Here is a 27,766-nt window from a genome sequence, read left to right on the forward strand (position 1 = left end):
TGATTCTGTGTCCGTTTTGTGGCGCAGTGGGAAGAGCACCATGTACCTCGCGTTCCGCCCACAGGTAGTGAATGCGTTGTATCAGCAGCTTCTTGGCGTAGTTTGAATGAGTCAAGGATATAAGGCGCGTTCGTAGCCTTTCATTCTGTGTCGGTTTTGTGGCGCAGTGGGTAGAGCACTATGTACCTTGCGTTCCGCCCGCAGGGTCGTGGGATCGAAACCAGGCGCCGGTAACTGTTATTTCTTTTTATAGTGTAGGGGGAGGCTGGCTGCTGCGGACGCCGACGCACGGGTGACATCGTAAGTTATACAAAGGCTCTGCATTTAAAAAGAACATAGCACCCTGGAAAACGCAGCACTGAGGAACCTAAGGGCGGGGTTCAAATGTATTATTTCTTTCAAACGATTATTTAGCTATATTTAAAACCACCTTGCGTGTGCTGTCATTAGTGCAACGTATGCAACTCTAAGAGCTCGAAGTGCATGGCGAATGAAGTAATACAACGGATGGATTCCCTGCCTTCAGCCTAGGGGGCTTGCACATTTTTTTTTAATTGGTTACTTTCATCCGACATTGTTTAAAGACCCTCAAAAACCGGCACTAGAAGGATATAAGGCCGAAAAGACCTTGGGACCCTTCGAGATCACATTGTCCGGCAGGAAATTCAACCCCCTGGTTACCACACACGACAAGATTGACGCAGTCATTGTTATAAAAACTCTTTTGAGGCGAGTTTGGGCAAACTTGGTGGGTGCTTTATTCTTACGAAAAGAAGTGAGTAGGAAAAATGTGGAAGCTCGGCTGTCTACTTTTTGTGGCATTAACTGGGCATGTATACGGTATGTGTGCCTACGTGTATATGTTCGGAAATTTTCTGAGAATATTTAGTTTGAGTAAAAATCAATTTATTTAACGAACGCATTGTTTAAGAATGCAAAACCGTACCTAAAAGTGGTGTGCACACAAATTAAGGGTTTCTTAGGCATGATTCAATTAGTTGAAAAAAAAAACCCATGCCTTATAAAGAAAGGCAGTAGGAGGCCGTCACATAGCAGGAGCATCTAGGCGATAAGTGTGTGTTATCCGTAGTTTGGGTGTGTGTGTGTGCAGTAGTGCAACATATTGTACACCAATACCGAAAAGCATAGAGCGGCTATAAAATTGGTGGGTTTCATTTGCATTTATGGGTGTCCGTCCGAACTGCCCCTCAATATAATGCACTGGTATCATTCGTAGACAATCATGTTACCACGAAGAATAGCTGTGGCCTCAGCAGGCCATCAGTCATAAAGAATGTTCACTGAATCGTCAAAGTCATCTCGTATTGGTCTGGTGAAAAGATAACTTTTGTCAACGAATAACTTATTATTTCTCCAATATGTAAGTAGTTGCAATTGTTGCTAAACATATCAAAGCATTTAATGATAACTTTGCAGGGTTTTGCCAAAAGTTTCCGCTCTTACGGGACTGTATCATACGTAACAAGCACAAAAAATAATTGAAGCCCTGACTGTTGTCACCCCAACATCTCTCTACGAGAAATAAAACGAAGAATCCACTGAAAAGTAATGCTTGGATTTAGCAACCTCGAGTAGAAATATTCCTAAAATGATTCTATGCTGACACTCAAGAAACAAAAAGCTCAACTAGCACTAATGCCCAAGAAGTGCCCTTCTTCGGCAAAAAATGGCTGGTTTCATCAGTCACTTTTTCAAGTAAAGTCAACCGAAATCATCACAAACGAACACTAAATGTACCCTTTTTTTCTCCCGTTTTCGATAAAAGGTTACGGATATTACGATGACTACGTGGACGGAGTAGGAGGGTATGGAAGCGGAGACTACTCCTTGGGTTCAGGTAAAGTATACAGACAAGAAAGTGTTGCCACGCCAAAACAGAAAAAGACAAACCTTAGCACAATTTCGAAGGAGGCTTTTGATTTCCACAAACAGCAATGAATTTTGAGTGACCTGTCTTTATTTTTGCGTTAATAAAGGCCTCAAATTAATAGCATGAGGGGTGCACATGTTGTCGCATATTGAGAACTGCCACGACGCCAGGCATGGTGCAGGATTTTCGCACTTAACTAAGTGACTGACATTTTGCTGCGCAATAAAAAATGAGAACATATTTTCTCACGCACGTATAACCCAGTAAAGTGTGTAACAGTGAAGAGAAGCCGCATTTAGTACCTTGGCGTAGCACAACGAGCAGTACATAGCGCGTGCCAAGTTAGAGATAACTCATAAGATCAACAACATCGCCGATGAAAGCTGAGAAATGATGTCAGTGGCAACCGCGTCACACTTTTGCCAGAACGGTGTCAAAACTTTGTGTGTCTAACTCTCTCAAGCCATAATTTTATTCGCCCAAACTCGTACCACGTACAAAAATTATGCTGTCTGAAGTGATAACTAGTGCTTTTTTATGTGTTGGAATTATCCCTTAGCTACTACTCACAATTGATGCTCTTCTCTCTGGGTTAGCCTGCATCTCGTTCACGCAAACTTTCTCAGAAGGTATAGAAATAAGCACCCCTCAAAATTCAGGCTCTCTTCTGCGGGTTACCCTGCGTCTTGCTCCAGTAAACTTTCTCAGAACCTGTAGATATAAGCACAACGTTTTGCCTAGGATTCAACTATTAGTGTGCATTTATGCAGCAACTGTGCAGCCAGATATTGGTTAGTGGTATCGCGAAAGCGTTTACCCGCGGGTGAGCCAGCGCCGTGTCGTGGTAGGAAGTGCTGATACGAGCCAGGGTAGTTTTTATTCTCAAGATGATCCCGCAAGTGCAACCGTCGTCTCATGGTTTGTTGCCGCAAGCACGACAGAAGCTACACCACTGGCAGTTAGCCAGCTGTCTTCATTGCAGGGCAGTGACAGTAATTTTGCGTGGCTGATTACCAGCGGAAGCTGTTGTGTCGTGCTAGCGGGAGAAGCCTAGTGGGAACCGACAGCACTGAAGGGATTGTTCTCCGCATGAACACTACACTGCCTCGTTGCAGCTTTTCTTACCGTGATAATGCACTAACCCACTCGACGCGTAACGCTCTGCGATATTAAGGAAATTGGCAGCTCTACCTTAATGTCGCACAAGTGAGGGTTGGCCTTAGTTGTAGCGAAGGTGGGCTTCGACGTATGGCTAGGATAAGGGTAGGCGGTTATAGATAGTTCGGCGTGCTTATGTAAATTTCAAGGGTATCTGTCATTGCCGAGGTATGGATTGTGCCTGGTCCGCAGTAACCATCATACTGGATGCCTGAGAGGCTAAACTAAACAGGTTCAACCCTGCAAGGATGCCTTTCACGGAGACGAGCAGCATTCCGCCACCAGAGAAGGAACTGGAAACCCCGGTGTAGTAGTTGGCCTTAACGCCCCATGATTTACCAAAGCAACTCTCGGCCTTCAGTGCCCAGCAGCTGTAGACCACCTGTCCACAGCGGCGGTCTGAGCCGCAATACTGCAGAAGGTGCTAACACAGGAGTTCTAGGAGGCCGCTGGGAGAGGCCTTCGTCCTGCTGTGGATCTTAATAGGCCGTTGTTGTAGATGTTGTTTTTGTTGTTGTTGTTGATGATGATGATGTAATGATGATTATACATCACTACCTCTATGCTGAAATGAAAAGCTTTCCTCTGCTACATCTTTCAAGTTGGTCGGTCGCATCGCAAGGGATCTTCAACCGAACGCGCGTAAGCTGTGCCTCGCTCGCTCGGATCCTCGCCGCTGCGGCACCATCTGACAAGGCGAGGGTGAAACAACTGTTTTGCCGGCACTGATCGCTCAACGTCGGCTGCTCCGTCTGTGTGTACGCTTCAGTGAAAGCAAACCACATGACTAGGGGAGCGGTTAGGACCTGCTCCGCCAGCGCGCGGTCGTTCAGTCTCGCCATTGATAGGACGCCGGCTTAGTTTCATTTAAGTTCCCTTCAGAGTAAGCGAAAGGAACAATCTAATCATCCAGTAGATATACAGCAATCCCTGTACACCTGGAGTCATAAAATCGACAGAAGGTTTCTAGATAAAAGGAGCTGAGTTAAGCTAAACGACAAAACATTGTGGCCAGGTCACCGAAAAATAAGCGGTAATGCTGGTAACAAAATCTCCACGGAGGAGGGGAGCTTTCCTAATAAAGGGTGCAATTTCACAGGAAAAGGGAATTTTTTTTATTGCGGAAGGAAGAACTGCGTCATCCTCGCCTTTTACGCGTTACAATGCCATGTATGATCGTGTTCCGTACGTAGTGGGAGCTAAGAATCAGAACGGAGACGTTATCTGCGGTGTGTAGCGGGTTTCGCCTTGTGTCCTCTCTGCCGACATTTCAAGATATCCATATCATTGGTTCTCCGAAAACTAAACCATTCGAATAAATGGGGGCTTAATACATTGCGCCTACGTATACGCGAGCTAAATGTAGGGCAAGAAAAGTTTTGACTTAACCCAGATTTTGAGATATTTGGAGATCGAATTAGCGACGGGTTAGTGTAGCGGACAGAAGAGTCCACAAGGACCGCGTCAAAACGTGCTGCAGTTCGCTACGTCCCACGAATCAGTGAAGCTTTCACACGGATTTTTAAGAAATGCGGTGTGCACATCGCGCACGTGCCAACTAGCAAACTGCGTTCTGACCTGGTCAACGTAAAAGTCTCACGCTCCAAGTTTCCAGGTGTTGTTTACAAGATTCCGTGCGCCGAATGCAAATCCGTGTACATATGCGAAACGGGCAATCTGAAAAGGAGGTTAAAGCAGCACTGGAACAATGTAAACAAGGGCCATGCAAAAACAAGTACACTGGCGGAGCACTGTGAGAAAACGGGACACGTGGTCAAGTGAGACAAGCCGAAAGTTCTGACAACCGAGCGCAATCCGTCTTCTAAATTGCTGCTCGAATCCCAAATCATTCAGACGACACCCGACAAGATGAACCGAACGAACCGCAATCTGCACCATATCTAAGGGAACTCATTGCAACGCCAAATGCCCAATATATCGCTTCATTTTCAACGGCACATGCTCATTGTGAACTAGATACCCGTAGGGGTACCGAAACATCAAATGGATGTTTTGATTGGGTCAGTGACCTACATTTCATTGTCGCAATAATGCTTTTACCTAAACAGGCGGTTTCCGGTAAACACTGGACTATGTTAACCTGGACCTTAACGCCGTGAAGCCGGCCGCCTACTCTCTCGGCCACTCCACAGGCCCGAGGGGTACTGAGTTAACAGCAGCAATGACATATAACGCGTGAAACGATTTGGAAAAAAAAAACGCCTTCCGAGGTCGGAATCGAATCTTCGTGCATTCCTTCATGAACTATCGCTTATCGGATGGCGGTATCATCGCATTCCGGGCCCGCAGCATAACCTTTGGGTTCATGGGGCGCGTGTTGGCTATGGTCTTTGGCTGAGCTGAAGTTGACTTTGGCTTCGCATTTTGGGAGTTTGGATTTTGGATTTTAGGAGGGTGGATTCTGGACCTTTATTTAACTCACTTTGCATGGAGAAAGGTTCGCTTTTCGACCATGTTCTTCTTAACAAACGGGCAGACCTAAGCATAATAATATTAATATTAATAATAGTAATAATAATAATAATAATATTAATAATAATAATAATAATAATAATAATAATAATCAATCAATCAATCAATCAATCAACCTTTATTTTCGGTGCCCAGGAACAACCCTAGGGTCTTGGTACTGGTACACCATACAAAAAAAAAAACACTACAATTAAGACAAGACAACATACACAAACTATATGTATGGCATAAACAATAAAGTAACAATAGTTACAGAAATCTTAGAAAGCAAAAAAGGAAAAAAAAAAAAAAAAGAACAGACAGTCAAAAAAGAAAAGGCAGGCTTAGTGTTGCAAGCCATGCCACTCGGCCAGCAAAACGTTCAGCAGATGTGAAAAATAGGAACTATACAAGCAAATATTGAATCAACATGACATAGAGTATACGTATATAGCCAAGGTTTTCTAACAACATATTAGGAAGTTCCAAAAAAAAAAGGGGGAAAAGCTTCAGCATTACCAACACTGACACTAAAAACGTACAAATATTCAAGCAACACAAAACAAGAAAAAGTGAAAAGCAAGCAAGAACAGTTTGCACATAATACATAGGGTACATAAATTTGGAATGACATAAAGGACTTAAGCTACAACAGTTTTCAACTCATTAGAGAACAAAGTAAAGGAGCTCTGGAATATATCAAGCCGAACGGAATATTCATTATATGCACATTGTATTCGGCAGATGGACGAGCGTCGGCTATTTAAAGCAACTGGTCTGAAAGCTGGAAATTTTCTGAAAAGTTTATTTGGCAAATTGACATTGATAAGTGTAACCAAATCGTTACACAAAATATTACCATGAAGAAGTTTATAGAGAAAGATAATATCAGCTCGCATTCGTCGACACCGAAGGGAAGGAATGCTTTTCAGAAGAGACATGATGCCGTTTGCGTCGTCTTGCACATGACGGAAGCGGTGCTTAAAGATAGAAAGGAACTTATTTTGAACCCTTTCGATACGGTCACTATTGGACTTGCAAGTTCCATTCCAGACAACAGACCCGTATTCAAGAAGAGGTAAGCAGAGAGCCGAATACAACTTTAAGAAAGGAAGCGGACCTTTAAACTCTCTAGAATACCTGCAAACAGCACCCAGACAACGAAGAGACCGACGGGTAATTTGTGCAATGTGGGAAGAGAAAGTCAGAGAAGAATCAAACAGTACTCCCAAGTCCCGAATTTCGGTCACCCTCGGCAGTGTGGTGCCTAAAATTTCATAAGGGTATTGCAGTTGTTGAGTTTTTCTACTATAGGAGACAACTTTAGTTTTTGAAGGGTTCAAAATAAGGTCGTTTTTGGTGCACCAACGATGGAATGACACAATATCAACCTGAAGAGAATTACAGTCCTGAACACTACGCACTTCTCTAAAGATTTTTATATCATCAGCGTACAACAAAAAAGAAGAATTTTGAATGGCAGAAGCAACATCGTTAATGAAAATGGAAAAAAGAAGGGGACCCAGGACGGAGCCTTGGGGTACACCACTGGTTGCTTTGTACCTAAATGATGTTTGACCGTTAACACTTACATAGCAATATCGCTCCTTGAGATAACAACGTATAAGACCCACCAAAGAAGCGTGTACATCTAACAGAGTGAGCTTTGCAAGCAATAACGAGTGGTTGACAACATCAAAGGCTTTGCTCATGTCACAGTAGACCACATCCAGTTGGCTTCTACCAACGATTGCTGGGACAGCCTTCTCCATGAAGCATATAAGGTTCGTGGAAGTTGAACGACCACGCATAAATCCATGTTGATTAGGAATGAGGACATGTTTAAATGAGAAAGACAAGACCGTATGAAGAGATAACTCAAAAATTTTAGAGGCAGAACAAAGCAGCGAGACAGGCCTATAGTTTATAGCATCAGTTTTTAGGCCTGACTTGAAAACAGGGAATACGCGAGAGATTTTCCATGAGCGAGGAAACGTTCCCGACCGGAGACAGTTATTAAATATTGAAGTGAACACAGGAACGAATATATTTGCATATGTTTTTAGGATTGCAGCAGGAATACTAATAATAATAATAATAATAATAATAATAATAATAATAATAATAAGAAGGGTGGATTCTGGACCTTTATTTATCTCACTTTGCATGGAGAAAGGTTCGCTTTTCGACCATGTTCTTCTTAACAAACGGTCAGACCTAAGGATAATATTAATAATAATAATAATAAAGGAAAGCCAAATAAAGCTAGTGAAGCCCAGCTGCTCCGCCGTTTCCACAGTTTTCGTACCTAAATTACGAAGGTGGCCGAATATTTGTGTTAAACCTTAGCCAGTTTGTTATTATTATACCAGCACAAACTCGGGCTTCATTCCTCTGTGCTCACTGTTTTCAGCAAATTTCTGCACATGCTAATGTATGTATGTATGTATGTATGTATGTATGTATGTATGTATGTATGTATGTATGTATGTATGTATGTATGTATGTATGTAGCGAATCAGAATAGGAAATGAGGGGCTCGTTGAAAATAACACAGACGTAAGAGTTGGCATGTATGTATGTATGTATGTATGTATGTATGTACGACAACCTCTTCTTCCTCTCCTCCTTGTTGGCTAGCAACGAACGCGTTGAACGTTTTGACCTCTTTGGCCAATCTTTGGTTGGCAAATCCCTAGGGGGATCCAGCTGCAATCATCATTAATGTGCCGGATACAGCAGCAACCCGGGACGAGACAAAGACCGAGCAAGAGCAGCCTCGCCCCTAAACGTCCGCCGTGATATAAAAGCCGTCATCCGGAAGACAACCCGTACTTTCTTCAAAGCAATGTTTGCATATTGTGTCACAATATTAGGCACGGTGCCCTGACACCTTTCTTGTTTTCATTTTGGGTAAATTGAACAGCTGTCTATTCCTGTTCTGTCGTTATACTTCAGCAATTTTTCTACTTTGCAGGTTACGGCTTGATTGGGGACGAAAGTGGAGCAGGCATTGGCGGAGCCGGCTTGCTTCTCGGTGGAAGCCCACTTCTTAGAGGAGGCTTGAGATATAGTGGTGGTGTGCCTTACAGCACCGGAATTGGCGGATATTTTCCAAGTGGCTTGTATGGAGGAGGATATGCTGGTTTGTAATTTTTAATGGCTTTTGCTGTAGCACATTATCGCTTTGCGAAACTAAGTAATCAACGCGTTTCAATGCTTCTATGTGGGCTTTCCCCTAAACAGATTTTCACAGCATTGAGGCAAGAGAAAGACAGGCTTCCGCATTGAGAAGGTAGCATATACTTTTGGTATCCTATTAGCCTAATGCCTGAGCTTAGCTGTAATATCGTTTCTGTTGCGAATAAAGTGGGAAAGAAACGTTTGGGAAGACAAAGCTTGCGAGGCCAATAACAATACCTCATGAGTGGACATTTATCTACAGCTCTGGGTTAACGACGAATCCAAATCTTCCGGTTCTTTGGGCAACCTTACGGTCAGGATGGGGAATATTTTGTACTTGATCTGTTTGACCAGTGAATTGCCTCGAATAGCTTCTCGTAGAAAATAACATATGCACCGACAAATCGTAACGCCGCTTTATCACCCCGTAAAAGAAGGCTTGTTTACAGGACTTAATGCGTGAAACGTGACCAACTGTGCATCACTTACAATTAGCATACCCCATTTTGTCACAAAATCAAAACCGTTTCGCGTGCCTTCCTTTCCCTATTACCTTGTTCCATCTAAAGCTTCGCGCATCATGTCGTCGGGAAATGCCTTTCATTGTTACAACATTTGCCTCCTTTGTATTCTTCGATTTTGTATCGTTCCCGTACTCCACCTACACCAATAGGAGCTAACTAAAATTATGATTTTTGCAGATTGAGTTTCTGGGGGTGATTGTGCGTGCGTGGGTGATGCACAATGCATTCCATATGGGTGGGTGTACAGGTCATCGTAAGCACCCCAGTATGTTGCTCCATGATCGGCGCTATTATTCAGAGGCGTCTTCTTCCGGGCTCGACTTGTGGTGGTAAACTCAATAATTCGTTTCTATTCGGACCTTTCAACAATTTCGCTTACCAAATTTGTAAAGCACGAAGGAAGTGGTTACAAACTGATTTAAATTATTTTCTAGTACCGTAACTAAAACGAAACATAACAAAGTCACCTGATGTCGACCCCGAACTAAATCGGAACTTTTTCAATTTGATGACCTGAAGAAAACATGTCACGTTCACCATCCCAAATCACAAACTTAGTCGTTCCGTGTAACACCATATATTGTCCTGGATGAAGTAATTCACCATTGTTTTACGCACTCAGTCAGTAGCAATCATGGCAGCAACTGGACATGATCCATTAATTATAGTGAAGCCATGGTGTTATGAAAAGGATTTCTTGACACAGTGATCGGAAACCGTGTAGAATAAAGGCTTTGAGCTAGGTGGGCAAGTGGAGGAGCTGAGTAATAATACCGATGTTGTTTCTGCCAAAGGTACTACTACTATGTACAGTCAAACCCGTTTATAGCGAACTGCAATATGCCCCGCGATTAGTTCGATATACCCAATAGTTCCATATAGCCGAACCCGCCTATAACGAGCCTATTGTTACGATTTCGTGATCCGCGAGAGCCCCCCCCCCTCCCCCTACCCCAACGTCACCACCCCCACATGCAGAAACGAACACAGTAAAGTAGCCATTACCATACCCAAAATCATCCATTTGTTGCAAGTAATAAAGCTACTTTCCGCCTTAACTGCCTACTTTGCAAAAAAAGCGGTGATTTTTGTTTTCACTTTCGTTTTGGTGGCTTCAACTAGCATAGCATTCTCTACACGAAAGAATGTTTGCAGCAGTTCGAGTCCGCATCCTCCAAAATCCAAGAAGCATTGGCGGAGCACATCGACTGCCGAAAGCACTTAATTATAAGCGTCGGACGGCTTTCACTCGCGACATCATCGGGAACGTTGGCGAGCTCTTCCCGGTACATTAATTTTTTTTTCCTTTTTTTTCCCCCGCAGTTCACCGATGCCGGTGCCTTGGTCCGGATTCGCTGAGTGGGTGGGTTCCGTCGTGAGTCCCGCGCGTCGGAAACAGTTACGGAAAGTGTCGGGCGTCACGTCGCTCCGTGCAAGGCGCAATGTCTCAGTCGCGGCCAATCCACATCTCAATCACCACTCCGAGACCATGCATTTCGGCGGCCATTCCAGGCGCGCAGAGTTCGATATATCGGATGTGAACTTCGTTATGAGGAATATGTTTCCCATTTATTTCCGTAACTGAAATAGTTTTGTTCGATATATAGCATAATTCGCTCTACCCGGGCTCGTTATAGCTGGGTTTGATTGTAGCAGCACAAGTCTAAGGCTTCGTGTGAGCTATGAAGGCGTGGGAATACAACAAAGACAAAATGGGTGCAGAAGGCATGGGAATACAAAAAAGACAAAATGGGCAACTGCCATATTTTTTTCAAACCTTTGAACGATACTAACAACTTCTATTTCCTCCAGGTCTTGGCAATGGATATCTTGGTACCACGCTAAGATCTCTCAGCGGACTTCTAGGAAGTAGAGTAAGCTCGCGCTACTCTGATGTTACAGAACGCCGAAGAGGTGAGTAGTTTCGCCGTTGGTATTTTGCACAAATATCTTGGCTACATAGCTGTATGACATAGTAGTGAGAGGGATTGCCAGCAAATCCAAAGAAGCGTAGTGGTCATGGTACGTCTCAAATGGAACTTTTGCTTTTACAGAGAAGATGCCCTCCGAACCATGGATCTATTATTACCTTAGGAGAAAAGCTGTTTTTTTAATAATGACATATTAAGGCGATATTTTAAATGCTTTCCCATTGAGTCTTATAGTGCCACAAGGGCCAAAGAAATTTTCATCCAGTTCTTCGGTCCAAGACACTTTCACCCCGCACGAGCGTCCACTGGCTCTACCTCGAACTCGCACACCACTCCCCGTAATGCGATCTCTCCATAGGGCCTAACCCTTTACGCTTGTGTTGTGAGTGTGATGGAACCTCGACAATACTCAGGTCGCTACGCACGTCGCCTGGACGTTGCCGGCACGACGCTATAGCCAGATGTCCACCGGAAGATATTAGGGACTCTCACCAGAGTCAAGTTTGTTAGATCGCATGAAGCCCCCACATATCCCCTGATAATTGCCGGTGAATGAGTCATCCGATAGTATGAGCATTTCATCATCGCCATATAATCTATGCATAACTTATGCGCAGGTTTACAAGCTTACAATGTCGCTATTTTTTGCTGCATTTCTGCAGAACGTGGGAGATTAGCCGGCGCCATCGTGGGAGGTGCACTGGGTGGCCTGTTACTAGGTGCCCTAGTCGGTCGGCTGGGACGCTTGGGCCTTCGCGGCAGCAGGGGACGTCTGGGCTCCCGTTTGTATGACGGATATGGTAAGTTGTTCTAACAAATACCTAAACTACAACCAAGGTCTAGCACCAACCCTTCTTACAAACCTGCAGATTTCTACCTTGGAAACAAAAGAGGGGTTAGAGGCGCATTAGTATCATAGCATTATGCAGAGAAGCTGTATTGTTTAGCGCACATCCGAAACTAAACCAAGCGAAGAAAATATTTCCGAAATCATGCAATAAACCAATCCCTTCAAGTTTATGGTCTGGTTGGTGCATATCAACGTTCGAATTTGCATTTCGAAGCACGCGTTCAAAATTATCCGCCATAATTCCTTTTCAAATAATCACGTTGTGAACGTGGCCGTCAAACTTAATTTTTGTAATATAAATAATTGTTGTTTAAAATATATTTTAAAGAAATAATGACCACCTAACCTAAGTATTACCTCTGAAGTACTAGCTTTTAGTAGATCCAAACGATGGTTTTACTTGCTTAAATTGTTACTCGAAAATAACAGCGCATGGCACAAGCACTCCTAAAGCTAAGTTCACTATTACGCAAGTTCCTTCTGGTTGTTGCTAACCACAAGCCAAAATTGTAGATACAGACGCCTTGCGGAGGGTCTTTCCTTGTGATGTTTCTGTAATGGAAGCCCCAGGTAAATAAAACTCCAGAGGCGTTTAGTTAGCTTATAAAAAACTTCTTGTAGGCATCAGGGACCTTATCCGCTTCGAAGAATAAGATTTACCTTCATTCGAACTTGTAAAGACGTACGGCTCGTTGATGAGGTCATAACGACATTATCACCAGTCTTATTTCTAGCTCTGATGTGGGATGTGCCTTGCAGCATGTGACTAGTGATATTACTGGCGCTAGTCAAATCAATTATGTAGGTCATAAGACATGGGCTGGTTGTCATGAAGAATAGCGTTTAAAATATTTGTGTTAGATTCACGGCAACGTTCAGTGCAAGGATTCAATAAAAAACCTGATGGCTTTGCCTCGCTGGGTGTAACACTGGTAGGAAGAAGGGACGCAAAAGGAAGACAGGAATGTCAACAGGGCTACAGAGGAGTTTGCTGTCCTAAGCATCAGAAATGGGAAAGGGGGCGAAAGCAAGAGAACAACAAAAGGAAGGTTGGAAGGAACAGAGCATTGAAAGGTATTCCCAGCGGTAGGGAACTAGGCGTTGAAGTCTAGTGATTGGTGATAGAGTCTAAAGCTTGTAAGTTTTGCCTGCGTATTATCTCAACGAGGTAATCATGGTATTGTAGTGAACTTGTATGTGTTGTTCGTGGTTGTTTTACGCGCCGAACCCAGAAAACTTACCTGCATCAATACAGCGAAGTACTTCTGCCTGGCCTTTGAAACACGGAATCAAATAGGTATGATGACCAAAAAACTTTTGCAATCATAACAATCTTGACCATAACTAAAGAACTGAGGACCTTGGGTGGCGCGCTGCTAAATTTATTTCCGTAGCATAGGTACGTAATTTGCGCTAAGGAGTGGGATGAGCAAAAATAATTGCTCAGATATATTGGGCAGGCGCGGGAAAGTATGACACAAGAGTGTACATATTGACAATACTTGAAGGGAAGCACTTGTCGACATAAGAGGCCTTGATAAACGATTAAGAACAAGAAGCGAGCAACATGTTTGAGGACACAGGCTCGTGTAGAAGAAACATTGAGGCCATGCTACTGGCTGGAGCGAGTTAGGCGTGGAACTGGTTGCCTGATTATCCACCGTGAGTTCTGTGAGGTTTTCGTTCACATGTTTTAAAGTATAGAACTGACCTTACTCTTTATCAAAATAGGGGATTCATCCCACACTCCACTTTAGAAGGTAAAACTTGCTCAGGCGGAACTAACTTTTTTTTCGCTGACGACGGATATAACAGATTTTTGGTTTTTGACTTTCCACGCTTACGTTCTTGTCTGGCACTGGAGCGCATGCACACATCTTTGTTCACCAAAATGTGAACAGTCCTACCAGTTTCAGAATGAAGTAAAACTTCAGTGGCCAAACTGTTAACGCAGGTGGTGGATACGGCTACGGCAGCAATATGTATGGTGGGTACTCGAGCCGATGCAGGAGGTGTGCGTACCTAGGACGCCCGTGCTACACAAGCCAATGCTACTGAACGGAATGACCACCGGCTGCACAGAACGTGGTTGTTGCAATAAAGTCTCGTTTTTGATGTTACGAAACTGACACTATTTCTTTGCAAAGCCGTCGTTACGCATTACTTGCGTTTGGTTGGAAAGCGTCAATCAACATCAAAATATAGTTTTTTTTTATCTATTAACACATGCTCCGGAGAAAGCCACGGAGTGTACTTGTCTGCTTCTTTGGAGTGCACAGCGCCACCGTTCATCATGAATGTAATAATAATAATAATAATGTTTATTCACATTTCAAATACAGTACAGTATCCAGCCCGCATAAGCCGCATGGCTTGTGTGCGCCGCTGGGCAGTCACAGGAGGGCGCAAATTGGGACACAAGAGATGAGAATATGAGACCGAGCTAAGAGAATGAGCTTAGTGTTCCCTTTGGCCACAGCACTCCGTTTGTTTGTGCGTCACCCCAATAAATAAAGTGGCCGCAAAGACGAATGATAGAGAGTGCCGTCGAATTACAACCTGGCTTGAATAGGTTTAAATCTTTTTGTTGCATGCCGCGAAGTCAGCTCACTACCTGACTGCTTAAATTCCTGAAATGCTCAATGAAGGTGTGTTCCGTCGCAGGGTTCACCCGTCTTTTCATCTCAAAAGCGACCAAAACTGCCACTGAGTTCCAATGGTTCTGTATCCTGCCCACGAAAAATGCCAGTGTGCCTTTGCGTGGCTTGTTTGCCTGTACACTCATACGATCTCGGAACTTTACGGGGGCATCGCAGGTCAGGAGCAGACTTTTGTTTCTCAAAACAAATGTTTGAAAATTTACACAAACACAACTAAACTTAATAGTAACTCTGCGCGCAATATGCCCACTTTTTCTAAAGAACATGCCACGAATGGGGGCCGCTCAATCTGACATATAAGGAGCCGATATTACGTTGCGATACTTCAGCGCATCGATATTGGCTCCAACAGTGCGATAATTCTGTAAATTTTTATATGCGCCTGTCTTAGGAACAAAAATAGTTGAATGTTGGCGCTGTGTTTCGTCCGTTGTCCGTTCGGCGTCTGTTTGCATTCGCTCTGAATTAAAAAAAAAATTGCTGTTGCGGTAGAACAACACGGTCGGATTGAAGAACTCGAAGAAAACATATTCCGGGATAATTGGTGCTTACAAGCTACGGAGGGAAGCTCTCCGGTCAGGCACACAGACACACATACATCAAAAGCAATTTATGCGCATATTCTGCGTTTAGGCATGAGTGTAGCTTTGCGGGCGTTGGGCGCATGCGTGGTGCACATCCCTGGTCCAAGTAGGTGTTCTCATTTAGAAGATGGCCGGAATTATTAGGGCGAAAGTTTTGTATCTCTACTTGTTCAGTCCACATTCACAAAAACCGGTTATCCAGACCAATCGTGCCAAAATTACTCTGTGCGCAGGAAATAATAGAAGGTACATTGGGGTTTGTATTGGAATGCAGCTTGTATCGGATGTTGCTTGTGTGGTAATATCAGGTTGTATGCCGCAGTGAACAACCGTGTATGAAAGCCAGGAAGTCTTGACGTAGTGTGTGCGCTGGTTAATAAGACTGTTCGGATGATAAGGAAATTTTAGTGTATAATAGTAAATTAAGAGTGATAAAAGTGAATTTAATGAAATAAGACCCATGGGTAAGGGATTAAGGTGGGTGACTCAGAGAGTGAGGATGGGTGACGAAGTGATTAAACTGGATAACTAGGTGATTAGGGGGACGACCTTGGGGCTCAATTGTGTGGCAATGGGGGATGAAATCTTCAAGATTAGTTTTCTACTCAAAGTAAGTAATGAAGACAAATATCTAAATTACTGATTGGGGTGACGAATGGAGCTTACTATTTGAAGTGGAAAATATTGGATGCTACTGTGAAATAGTATGGATGTTGGCATAGTTATAGCCTGTAAAATAAGTTTGCCACAAGAGAAAAGAAGATATGACATCGCTGGACGTGATGATATAACCGCTATGGAGAGTACGGGAGTACGAATGCGCTGAATTGTCACGGGAAAGTATTCAAACACGTGCGCACCTCCCCTGGAGTGGCTGTATTTGTGTTTTCAATAAATCGGAATAGGGCTCTCGTGTTCAAGAAGTGTTTGAAATCGCGTCGAAACACTTTTTCTGCGCGAAGCTTTTCCCATGCAGCCTCAATATGAATCCTGTGAATGCGTTTTAAGGGGACTTGTGCACACGACGTGCGGAAAAGAGTGAACGCTGGGGCTAAGCAGGAGAGAGGAAATAGGTATGGCTGCGCCCCTGTAAGAAAAAAGGAAAAAAAAAAATTCCCGCGCCTTCCCGCAAGGGGAACACGAGTAAATGCAGAGCATTGGGGGTCTTTAACGCCGCGTAAAGTCGCGTTAGGTTGGGTAGTTGGGTCGTAGTTGCGTTGGTGTTGGTTTGGGGTAGCGAGAGGAGAGTAAAGTCGCGTTAGGGTGGAGTGAGCGTCAAGCAAGGCAGGAAGGAGCAACGCAGTGACTGAAGCACGAGCGACCGCTAGCCGCTTTATATTTGCAGCGCGCGCAGTAGAGGGAGAGCAGTAGGGGGGGGGGGGGAGAGAGCGCGCATGCGCAAGCAGCGCGCGCCCTTCCACGCCCCACCGCGCTGCTACCACGCACCTGTTACGCCGAGACCGCCACGGAGCGAACGGGCTGACTACGACGCATGCGCGCGCCAGCTGCTGTTGAGAGAGAGGAGGGAAGGAGGAGAGGCGCACCTGCTGCGGACGCGGAGCTGTGGACGCCGTCTGACGCAGGAAGAGGCGAGGCTAAGAAATGCTCTGCATTTAAAGGAGGGAACGTTTGGCGTACGTCAGTGCCGGGACAATCTAACTTACCGCCCGTTGTTATGACGTCACGCGCTGCAGGGATACCGACGTGACTGCAGCAGCGGTTGCAGCATATGCACAGAACGTGCGGTGACCGAGGTGTAGTTTTTCTCGGCGCGGTTCTGTGGCGCTGCGGCAGTATATCATCCTATATGGCTCGTAAAAAGCTTGGATGTAGGCGTTTGTGCACTGCGAGAAATCGGAGATTGTGTGACGCACAGGATACTCGCTAAGCAGTGAAAAACTATGTTGCCCTCCCCACTTGCAATGTAAAGTGTTCTTGCAAGACCTTGTCTGGACTTCTCCTTTTGCGGGTGCTGAATGGCGATTTTCAAGTCAGGATTTGTCCTGCGTATTTTCCTTTCGTCCTTGAGGTTGCTTGACGCGTAAGCTAAAGGTCAATGACATGTTTTTATCATCAAAACAAGACTTTGACCTCAAGCTTATACTTCATTTGTATACTTGCAGATTAGTTTGAGTTGGTTAGTTACCAAGAGGCATTATTTACGTCATGTGTTGAATCAAAATAAAACAACGTCCGCGTACGCATGTTTTTTCTTACGAAAGACTGCTATGAAGGACCAAGAGAAGCAACATTCGCTCTTACGTTTCACCGAACCTTTGTTGCACTACTTTAATATATACTAACAAGTTTCGCTCGGCATCCACGTTCAAGGATCAAAATGACCGAACAATTTTTACTCTGTACACAGTGTATTGGTAGTTTCGGGTTTATATTTGAATAGGGAAGCAGGGATTTTTTGTGTCAAAAGCAATCTATACACCTCTAAACATTGCGCTAAGTGAACTAACGCCAGATTATCTCCCGGGTAATTGTTGAGCATGGTGTATGTTTGTATCGAATAGGCAATTATGGAACCCCATAAGTTTGTGGCTGTTTTCACAATTAAGAATAAAGTACGGAGGTTGAAGGCCTGTACCATGGTGCCATCACAATAAACTACAACTATGTTGCTCCCGTAGTTTTACTAGACAAAACACGTTTTATTGCTTGTTTAAAGTACGACAGGAAGATTTCTGCGATAAAGCTACCACAATAAAAACTTAGCAAGTTAATAAAGCACAATAACGAAGTTCTTAAAGCTTGTCTCCGAAACCGAGTGCCTGGGTGACGAAAATGACATGAAAATCTGCTTTGGTGTTTATTACTCATAAAAAAAGTTCCAAAACACATCTGAAACGTGATAACTGCATTAGAGACCAATGGTGGCCCCAAATAGCGACCAGCAATAGATCAGAAGGCGAGGGATGCGTCGAAGTGGCTCCTGTGAAGTCCCGCTGGCCGCATGAGCGGAGAACGTTTGCACTGCAACTCTCCAGGACAGGCTGGCCCTTCAAAGTGCCACATGCTAGATTGTTCGCAGTCACGCCACCAGCCTTCACCATGTTATTGTCCTTATATCGACCACGTCTACGCTGTAGTACGCCAATTATTCTTAAGTTGCAACTCTACAGCGACGCCACCTGGTGGAAAACTGAACATTTCTATTTATTTTTCCGGAGAAAATGTAAGCATACCCATTTTTTTTTGCCAGAATTTCTCACAATCTTTATACTCGGAAGCAAAGCACGGACAACGGGGGTGGGGGGGGGGGGGGAGGAGGAGCGGAGCCGGCGGGAGGGAGGGGTGCTGCCATGGAGCTCAACCTCACAATAAAATATACTATGTAAAAGAAGACGACTTTGCCAGGGACGTTTTTTTATCCGTGTATTGCTGTCATCTGAGATTTGCCGATATGCACGCACCACCTTGCTTGTGTTCGTCTTCAATTACTTTTACCCCTAACTGAACTCCAGATGTATAATTCCTGGACACTTAAGCACTCCTTATGAAGCAGTTACTGCGAAAGCAATCGCTCCCAAACACAGAAAGGGCCCCTTCTTATCACCATTGTAAGCATCTTCATATTCCCTTTGCGCCTTTTTGGTTTCCATTTCTATGAACCAGGTACCCGGTGACTAGCCTTGGTTAGCCATCAGTCTAGGATTAACCTTATGCAGCCGCTATGCTGAGCCAATTAAAGTGCCCACCTTCTTGAACCTAAGTGTAAATCCCTCGCGGATACAGAGCGACAACTTTAGAGATCAAACTGTAACTTTAAGCTTAGCATCAGGGTGGCACACACATATTACGTTCGCTCTGCTTGCGTGCAGTATGCTGCAGCCGCATTATGTAATCTCATGTGTCAATGCATCACACGGAATAACCCTACTGCCACCAGGCCGGTCGCTGTGCCTATCCTGCAAAACGAAGCAAGCAGGGCACTCAGCGGTATCGTACTTTGCTGCCGGCACCAATGGAACTGTTGTAATTAGCACCATCAGCAGGTCACTCATGTAGAATTCAAAACATATCTAACACGCCTTTTGAAATCTAAGGACACAAGGCTTTCCTCAGATTTACATTGGTGTATGATAGAAGCATCACTTTAATGCAGCGTTGGGCAGCATTGGGAATCTTGAACTCGGGGGCTCTCGTTCGATTCCAATCAAAACCAAAATGTTTCTCACGGAAAATTTCCTGCGTATTTTGGGGACACTAAACGCAATATTATACCCTTTCTTCATTTTTCAGAATTAGGTCATTTTGTGTGCATCCGAAAGCCATTTTGTGGGTCATCTCGTTGCCTCCGCACGCGATTTTTGACATATTGAGTTTTGTCATATTGACATTGACTTTATGTAAATATGGCACATTAAGTGAACAGGATTAATGGTACGTGATTGTCCTTACGAATAATACGGACTTTTTGATCAACATTGATACGTAGCTATTTACTGATGACGTGTGTTCGGCTATCATATTCTCCGTTGAGTTTTTATGTCTGGAAAAACTTTTCGGCGATATTTTTTTGCTGTCCTGATTTAATTTCATAAACGGTTACGCCTGAAAACACGATATTTTTTCAGAAACTTTAGACCGCATATTTTTCGCACGTATAGCATTTTGAAAGGAATTGAGTGACAATAATTTCTCGGGCACAGGTTTTGTTGTTTTTTCTTGGTAATTATTTCTCTTATATGCACGGTAAATTAGGTCTCCCATGCAATAAGAAATATTTATAAATTTTGCTGGCTGTTGATAATAGAAAATGTAACACTATTTATGTACTCAAAATAATCCTCAAAGCCTCACTACGAGAGTATTACATTGGAGGCGGGGGAGAGTGATCATAAAAATGCAAAGCTGACAAAAGCTGACAAAAAGCAAAAATTGTAAGTACAAGTTAGTGCAAGGCAAAAGTAAACATACAGCAAAATACACCACTTCCAAAAAAGACACATATACAACCTATACACCCCAGAAAACACGTCTTATTGCAATCGAAGTGCTTTGTTAATACTTATAACCTCGTAATATTTCATGATATCACTGACAGTTGCAATGCACTATGGCAAAGCATTCCATTGCATAATGGTGCTATATATAAATGATTATGAAGAACAAGTGTGACACTTTACACAGCAGTTACACAGCTTTGTGGTACAAATTACCTGAAACCTTCAAATGATCAGTTAACTGACCAAAGGACATTAATGAAAAAATCGTGCACCTCTTCGTCTAACAACGACGATTAGGTTTAACTCCACTGGACTGGCTTCACCTGAAGCTTGTTTTCACAATTTATGACCGTTTAATTGCATCCGAGCTAACAGCAATAAAACCAGACTCTTTCTTTTCGATGACAACCCCCTTTCGTCCAGGCAAGAAGCGCGTAGCGAATTCACAGAGCCCCTTCCGCGCTAGCAACTCCGCCGAAAAGCAGTGGTCTACTCGAACCCGGGTGCGGAAATGGTTACAGCACGCTTTGCGTGCAGGTGCACTGCGCATATATCTGCTTCGCGCAGCCTTCTGCGCAACAAACGACTAATAATTCATTCACCATACGCCACAGCACGCCTTTCTTCGCGCTCGTTGGTCGAGGTACGCCGACGGGCGAGCATGTGTATATTACGCCCCCCTTGTGGATGGGCCTTCAGGTATGCACATAGGGTAAGCATCGCCAAGGAATGGTCTAACTAGTGTTGCATCATGGCGGCCTTTCGAGCAGTCATAGTTCATTTTGCCCAACCGGAAGAACCTCTTCGGTTTACTGAGTAGCCAGATATACTGTTACTTATTGATAGTGACTCCGGCTAGTGAGTGAGCGGAAGCCGTTTTGCCGGTTGGGTAAAAGTCAGGACCCAGTGTTCGCATCCAGTACAGAAAACCTCGCTGATGTCGTTCCGCACATGGAAGTTGTCAGTCGGTCTTGACTTTTAGCCAACCGGCCAAGCCACTTCCGCTCACTGACTAGCCAGAATCACTATGAGTAATTAATAGTATCTCTGGGTAGTCGGTAAGCAGAAGGGGTGTGGCCAGTTACCGAAATTCAACTATGTCTGCTCCCATGGCCAACGTGATGCAACACTATTTAGACCGTTCCCGCATCTCCCTACTAGCCTTGATTCGTTAGGGCGTAAATTGCAAACAGCACTTTTACGGATTCGCCAATTCCATGGACATAAAACGACATGTCTTGAATGTCACGTAAGAAAACGGCACAACAATAATATTGACATACTTGACTGCTGCCTAGAAATCACGCCGTAATTGAAGGCTTGGGCATTTCGTGGCAAGGAAGTAGCCATCCAATCGCAAGTGCTACGAATCTACAGTACAACGTGACAGGTTGGTAGCCAGTTGCTTGAACCGGGTTGTTTGCGAGTTTGCTGGACTTGCTTTTCTGCGCCAAATCAAACCAAATCAAATCATAATCTGGACATAACTAAAGGCTTCACTATGCCCTCGAGGCAAGTCGAAATGAAATCCAAACGCCTCCTGAAGGTTCCAACGACTCCGTCCACACGCGCCGTCGTACACACAACGTAGGCTGCATCCCGGCAATTCTAGACCCGGCTTTTACGACGCCTCTTTTCCACAACGTGGAGACATCTGAAACCAAGCAAGGGTTGCGATACTCCTACCGCCCTTGTGGAAGAGAACTTCTGCATAAACCCACTATTCTAGAGAACATACAGCCAATAGTACAGTCGTCGTGGTTAATGCCCTCGTTGCAGTTTTTATTCGACAGTGGTTGGCGCAATCACAATGAACAAAAGACTGGGTTGTAAAAATAATTTTTTTCAGATGTAAGATATTTTAAGAAAGTTTGAGCTCCCGATGCAAGTTTGAAAAGTTTGAATACGAATATATAACCATCTCAGTGTGCTGAAACTGGGCTCGATCTGTCAGGGCAGCTCATGTCAACCGCTTGCGCTTTACTAGCGCTGATGTGCTTAACAAATTTCCTGTTTGCGAAAAATACTATTGTCATATTGCCTGCGTGTTCTTAAAATACTGTGGAACATTTTTTGCCATACAGCAACAACAAAAACTCAAAGGTACAGTTATTATATTCTGATTTTTATGATAGCTGAAAGGTACACAATAACCGGGGTCACACAACACCAGCGAGCCTTCCAAAAAAGTGTAGCATTACCGATGTCACAAATAACTGGAAGCTGGCTATAATTAAACTTGAAGAGACAGGGCTAAAACCCGACGTAGACTGAAGTTTCACAATGTACTTTGTGTCTTCTCAGTCTACATCGTGTTGTTATCGCTGCTTCTCTGTTTCTTTGTACCAACACGTTTATTTACACCGAGAGTAAAAGATCACTATTCTGCACACGCGTGACGTAAGCGATGATGCTGCGGATGTGCCACAGCCTTGGAATGTTGTTGGTTGTTCTCCGCATTTATGTAAAACTTTAATCTTGGAAGCTGCCCCATGTGTATTTTTCGACCTTCAATTTCCCTGGACACGTTGTGAAGGCCTGGGCCTGCCGTCCTCTCATGTCAAGATGACAAGATTGACGCATCTATTCTCCCAAGAACGAACTCCATTCTGCATGCTGTGAGCACTGAGCGGACGCAGCGCTCGACTGCGCGAAAAAGCGCATTCGGGGAATATGATTGGTTTAGGTTCCTTCACTACCTGCGTCCTTCTGGTAACCTTGGAAGCACCAACGTACACCGAGGGATGTGAGTATTAGAACTGCGTGTTAAGTAGCTTGCTTTAGTATCATTTGCATGGCGGGAATTTAATACTTGGGAAGTTTTTGCGAACTGCTGTGTTGCCTTCGGCGATGACAAGGCTGTGACCTTTACTGTAAATTTTTTTCCGCTTTTATCTTCCGCGTGAAGGCTTTTGGGTATGTTATTCGTTATCTGTGATGAGCGACAATTGTTTAGAGAAAAAGAATGATAAAAGGAGAAAAGTGATTACCTGGCTGCACCATTTAGGCGCGTCATAGAGCAGTGAAGAGGAATGACGACCGCATAAATTGCAGAGTCCATGCGGCGGCATCGGTTAGACCCGAAGATGGTTAAGCGGCGCGGAAAATACTAATATAGTTGCGGAGCAAGCCCATAAAATACCGCCTTATGGTGTGTTTACATGTTGCATTTACGAAGAGCACTCGCACGCAATGAAACAATTTTACTTTTACAGTTTTAGAGTATGGAGAGTGTCTCGTCACGCGCCCAATCCTCGACCAGAGCAAAATTTTCTCGTCTCTCCTAGGCAACATACCACCAAGGGCGGTCGAGCAGAGTGTGGCCGCACGTCTTGATAAGGAGCATGAACAAGAAAGTAATAAATAAAATCGCAACTAATTTCTCTACCAGCCGTTTTATCACAACTACCGACCTTTTTAGAGTGGTTGGGTGCTAATAAATATCACTTTGCGGAAAAAAGTAAAATTTATTGTGCCTTCCATACTCCACAAGGGTCTTGTAAATGCAGGAAAATTGTTTTCACAAGAGCACGAGTGATCGAAATTGGATGTGCTAAATTCATTTTGGGGGCCTAATATTTCGCCAGAAAGTACCGTGTTAAAACATTGGCCCATGCAGGGGCTTAGCTTTGTCTGAACGTTTACTCCTGAAAAGAAAGACTTGGTAAGTTTTACACGAGAGTGATTCATGTCATGGGAACTAGAATTACTAGTTTGCATAAGCATCAGGTTCACACGACGGTACTTTGGCAAAAAAGAAGCATGGCCCGAAAGGGGGAGAATCATCAGATGAGTAATATCTTATTGTGGGAGCGCAACAGGCGGTTGGTGAGCGTGGTTGAGAATTTGGGCGTGAACTCAAAAGACATTACTGACAGGTGCCAGCCGGTGACCGTAACGCGTGACGGGACCCGGAATACGACACGCGAAAATTATGGAATGATTATCGATCGCAATAAAGCAGAAGGCTCAGCTGCCACTCGAAGATGTGTGAACACTCGCTAGTTCGTCACACAATGAAACAGCTGGAACAGACCTGCAGCTGAAGCAGACCTGGAACTTACACTCTTTGTCAAAATTTTGTGGGCCACGGCGACCGTGGCCGGAGCATGCGCACGGCCGAACAGGGGCGCTTCGCTTGCCGCTGTCAACTGGTTGCGCGGCTAAAGAGAGTGAGGAGAACTTCTCCTCTTGCTGTTGTGTTGTGTCCGGCGTGACCAGTGCTGCGCAAAGTGCCTGCGCTAAAGCGTAGTGCAACTGCTCGAAGAAAACTGCCCCGCTGCCGTTATCGCGCCAGACACACTACGAAAGGAAGCGCGAAAGTTCTTTTTACCCTCTTTAGCCGCGTAACCAGCCGACAGCGACGAGCGCAGCGCCCCTACTCGGCCGTGCGCCTGCTCCGGCCACGGTCGCAGTGGCCCACAAAATTTTGACAAACACTGTACTCTGGCTGCCCGTTCTACGCACCAATAGCACACCCTGTGAGGGGCTGTGGTGTAAATATAAAAAAACTACTCAGTACCACCCCATCCCCAAGCCCCAGCAAAACATTTGCCAGGACTTAATTAACGATGTCCCATTAATTTTTAGCAAGCTTACTTGCTTGCCCACTCGATAGGTGCGTCTGAAACGTAAAGTACGCGCTTTACGCACCCGAGGGATCCCTTCAAGGAGCTATGAAGCGAAATCACAAGTTTGGTTCATTCAAAAGCATGCCTCATTAGAATCGTACTGGCACAACTTTTGACGTAAACTTCGTTCAAATAACCTACATAATCAGTAAAAAAGTGAATGGCCATGCGACCCACTCGCTCATTTCCCGCAACAGAACCTATGATTTCCCGCAACAGCGAGCTCTGCGATTGGCGGAGTGCGGCAAAAACAAACGCAAATTAGGCATATCCTAGAGGCTTGCCGAACGAGCTATTTGATTTAAATTTAGGGCATTTTGTACCGGAAGTTTAAGATTGGGGGTACAAACACTGGCAGTTACGGAAGCACACGTAAACATAGATATACCGATGCGTACTGCTGTTTGAGCTGCCCGCACTATGCTTGGTTTAGCTGCACAGGCCTGCGGGGCTTTGGGGATGTCTCAGACAATACTGGCCGATTGACACAAGCAACGGTGTTTTACGGGACCATATTTGTCGAGCGAGCACCATGTTTCACGAAACGATTTTCTCCCTGAACAAAAAACAAGCCAGGTTTCAACACGCTAAAAAAAATACCAAAGGCATAAAACGGCTTGCCACGGTATGGTGGCGCCTTCCCAATCGTCCGCAGATCGGTCGGTTCCTGTGATGTTATGGCAGACCACGAAAACACCCGATTTATCGGGACAAATCAAAATTTTAACCTAAATAAATAATTTCTCAGTGAATAAACCATTCTTTGCATTCGTAAAAGCTCTGGGGGCACTATAAAACAAGAAATCTTTCGAATAACGCAAACTTCTATTTTGTCTTCACGTCTCCTTTAAGGGAAAGTAAACCGGGAGCCTTTTATAAATATTAGGTTTATTATCACAGCACGCAGGCAAACATAATGTACTGTAAATATATCTAAGCGATCACCATTATCAACCCTGATTGTTGGAGACGTAATCACCATGCTTACAAGTCTACGCGATCTTGACCGTCTTGTTAATAGCCTACCTGAAAATAGTCTTTCCTCGGCGGTTCGAGAAGTATTTTTTCATAAGATTATGAATGAGAGGATGCTCGAAAGAAACGGTTAAATCAATGAAAGTATTCCTAGCACTTGTGAGCTCAGTCACATCCGTGTTGATAACCAAATTTGACTTTGTAGGATCAAATGTTTGCGGACATATCCACTGAATTCGCCCATTGTAGAATATCTTGAAACTAGGAGTAGAAAATTTAAACAACCTGTCTTTTATGAAGGCAGTGAACAAGCAGTTATGTATGTGGTACAAAGAAGCAATATGTGATTTTTTAAAATTAAACGCAGTGTTTTTTATAGAATCTTTCTTGAGCAATAAGACGTACAAACATGTAGTTAGTCTCACCTGATTTAGATGGTGAGGCCAGAAGCACGTTGATAGCATTTTCTAGTAACGTGTAGGGCACATAGTCGTCGTAATTTACCCCTTATTTTAATGACCAATTTTTTGTTTGCGCTAGTAATCAGTGCCTTTTCGGCTTGTATAGTCGTTGCTTTCGGGCGCTTTGCTCTAGCTGACTGCGCCAGTATCCGCTTAGTTCTGGTGTAATTATAGTGTCTCTAAGACGATGATAAGCTTGAGGGTATACAAAGCATTTCATATTTCCTGTTGCTAATTTCCACTGATTTTGTTTTAATCCCACGATATGGTGGGTATGACGGGCAAATCACCCGTCTGAGGCCCTCTGCACAATGCAAGAAAATATATATTTTTAACTCCTGCAGCATACCCTTGAGAGCAGACTATCAGTATGCTTTGAATCTTAATAGGGTTGGACCAACTCCCAATGAGGGATAATTTTGTTGATAACTCAAACCATAAACCAAATATACCCGCTTAATGTTACCTTAATATTCTTGGTTGCAATGTCTTCTGTTCTATTCCTTGCAGCTGGAATCGTAATTCTTGGATATGGCAGTAGACGCTCCAGTCAGCCCACGCAAGTCACGCCCGAAGAAGCACTGGCACGTAAGCAAGAAAATTTGTGTGTTGTGAAGAAGCCGGCATTCGACATTATATATTGTTAATAGAACTCCGCATACTAGTGGTCAGTGTGAGCATAAGTAGCTATTCCTCGCAATTACTGCATTCAAACAAGCAAACTGGTAGAATAACAGTAGCAGCCCTGGGTGGTATATAAGTACGAAAATAACATAAAATTCGTTAAAGAATCCTTTAAAGCACACGCTGTATGCGCAAATAGTTGAACAATGCTGCTCCGGAATACGTTTTGTTCCAAGATTTTAATAATTTATGAATATTTTTTTAGCAATTTGCATCAGATTTATGCTGGACGAATGGCCTTAACCGAATAAACAGAAAACATAGGTTTGTTTATGGCTCATTGGTTCCCAACCGTATTAAAAGGAGCACAAAGAATCGCCAATTCATAGGGGACGCCGAGGAATATCTTCCGAAGTAATGTGATGGCCTTGTTGTCTCTAATTTGTACATATTACGGCACGCGGAAGCAGAAAATGCAGAATCAAACCAGAAGGCTCAAAACGCGAGAACATTTATCACCACGGGCCGCACTTTTCGGCAGTATGGGGGATGATATCCACAATGGGGAATAGATAAAAAGGAATACTATAGTTGCTTTGATAGTTTTTATTGAAATAACAAGCCAGACAGATGCACCTAAAGGCTTAAAAATATATGCAGAAAAGGCTGCTAAGAAACGCATTATTGAAAGGTGCGAACATTAGACATGATAGGGCTGTGGGTTTCCGGAGTTTATTTTGGCAAAATTTAGAACATGTTTTTTGGAGTTTATATCTTGCAATTATCTAATTTACCGAAATTCGCATTTAAATACGCTATATTTTAATTACTCCAAATCATGGGTGAAATGATATCTCAACATAA

The 27,766-nt window shown here is 43.9% G+C and overlaps 2 protein-coding genes across 6 annotated transcripts in view; both read left to right on the forward strand.

Moving 5' to 3' along the window:
- Positions 1 to 751: 751 nt before the first annotated feature.
- On the forward strand, positions 752 to 12,779 carry LOC144142969 (uncharacterized). Its single transcript, XM_077674797.1, has 6 exons — positions 752 to 840; positions 1,787 to 1,858; positions 8,499 to 8,666; positions 11,041 to 11,142; positions 11,822 to 11,959; positions 12,769 to 12,779. The coding sequence occupies exons 1-6, from the start codon at positions 789 to 791 to the stop codon at positions 12,777 to 12,779; spliced, it is 543 nt and encodes a 180-aa protein (XP_077530923.1). The 5' UTR covers positions 752 to 788.
- A 10,019-nt stretch (positions 12,780 to 22,798) lies between these two features.
- LOC144142464 (uncharacterized) overlaps positions 22,799 to 27,766 on the forward strand; it is a 43,412-nt gene continuing 38,444 nt past the window's right edge. For all 5 annotated transcript variants that reach the window (XM_077674004.1, XM_077674006.1, XM_077674005.1 and 2 more), the window contains exons 1-2: positions 22,799 to 22,957; positions 26,789 to 26,866. In XM_077674004.1, the coding sequence (XP_077530130.1) occupies positions 22,885 to 22,957; positions 26,789 to 26,866 (151 nt within the window). In that variant the 5' untranslated portion in view covers positions 22,799 to 22,884. The remainder of the gene's footprint in view (positions 22,958 to 26,788; positions 26,867 to 27,766) is intronic.

Source organism: Haemaphysalis longicornis, unplaced genomic scaffold (assembly GCF_048455015.1).
Source record: "Haemaphysalis longicornis isolate Haplotype H1 unplaced genomic scaffold, Haemaphysalis longicornis Haplotype H1 scaffold_6, whole genome shotgun sequence".
Taxonomy (NCBI): domain Eukaryota; kingdom Metazoa; phylum Arthropoda; class Arachnida; order Ixodida; family Ixodidae; genus Haemaphysalis; species Haemaphysalis longicornis.

Bases quoted from the DNA above. Each gene is read 5' to 3' on its own strand.
- LOC144142969 (XM_077674797.1), top strand. From the start codon at position 789: ATGTGGAAGCTCGGCTGTCTACTTTTTGTGGCATTAACTGGGCATGTA. The intron at 8,667-11,040 runs GTTTGTAATTTT...TATTTCCTCCAG, and splicing joins GTATGGAGGAGGATATGCTG to GTCTTGGCAATGGATATCTT. The intron at 11,143-11,821 runs GTGAGTAGTTTC...GCATTTCTGCAG, and splicing joins TGTTACAGAACGCCGAAGAG to AACGTGGGAGATTAGCCGGC.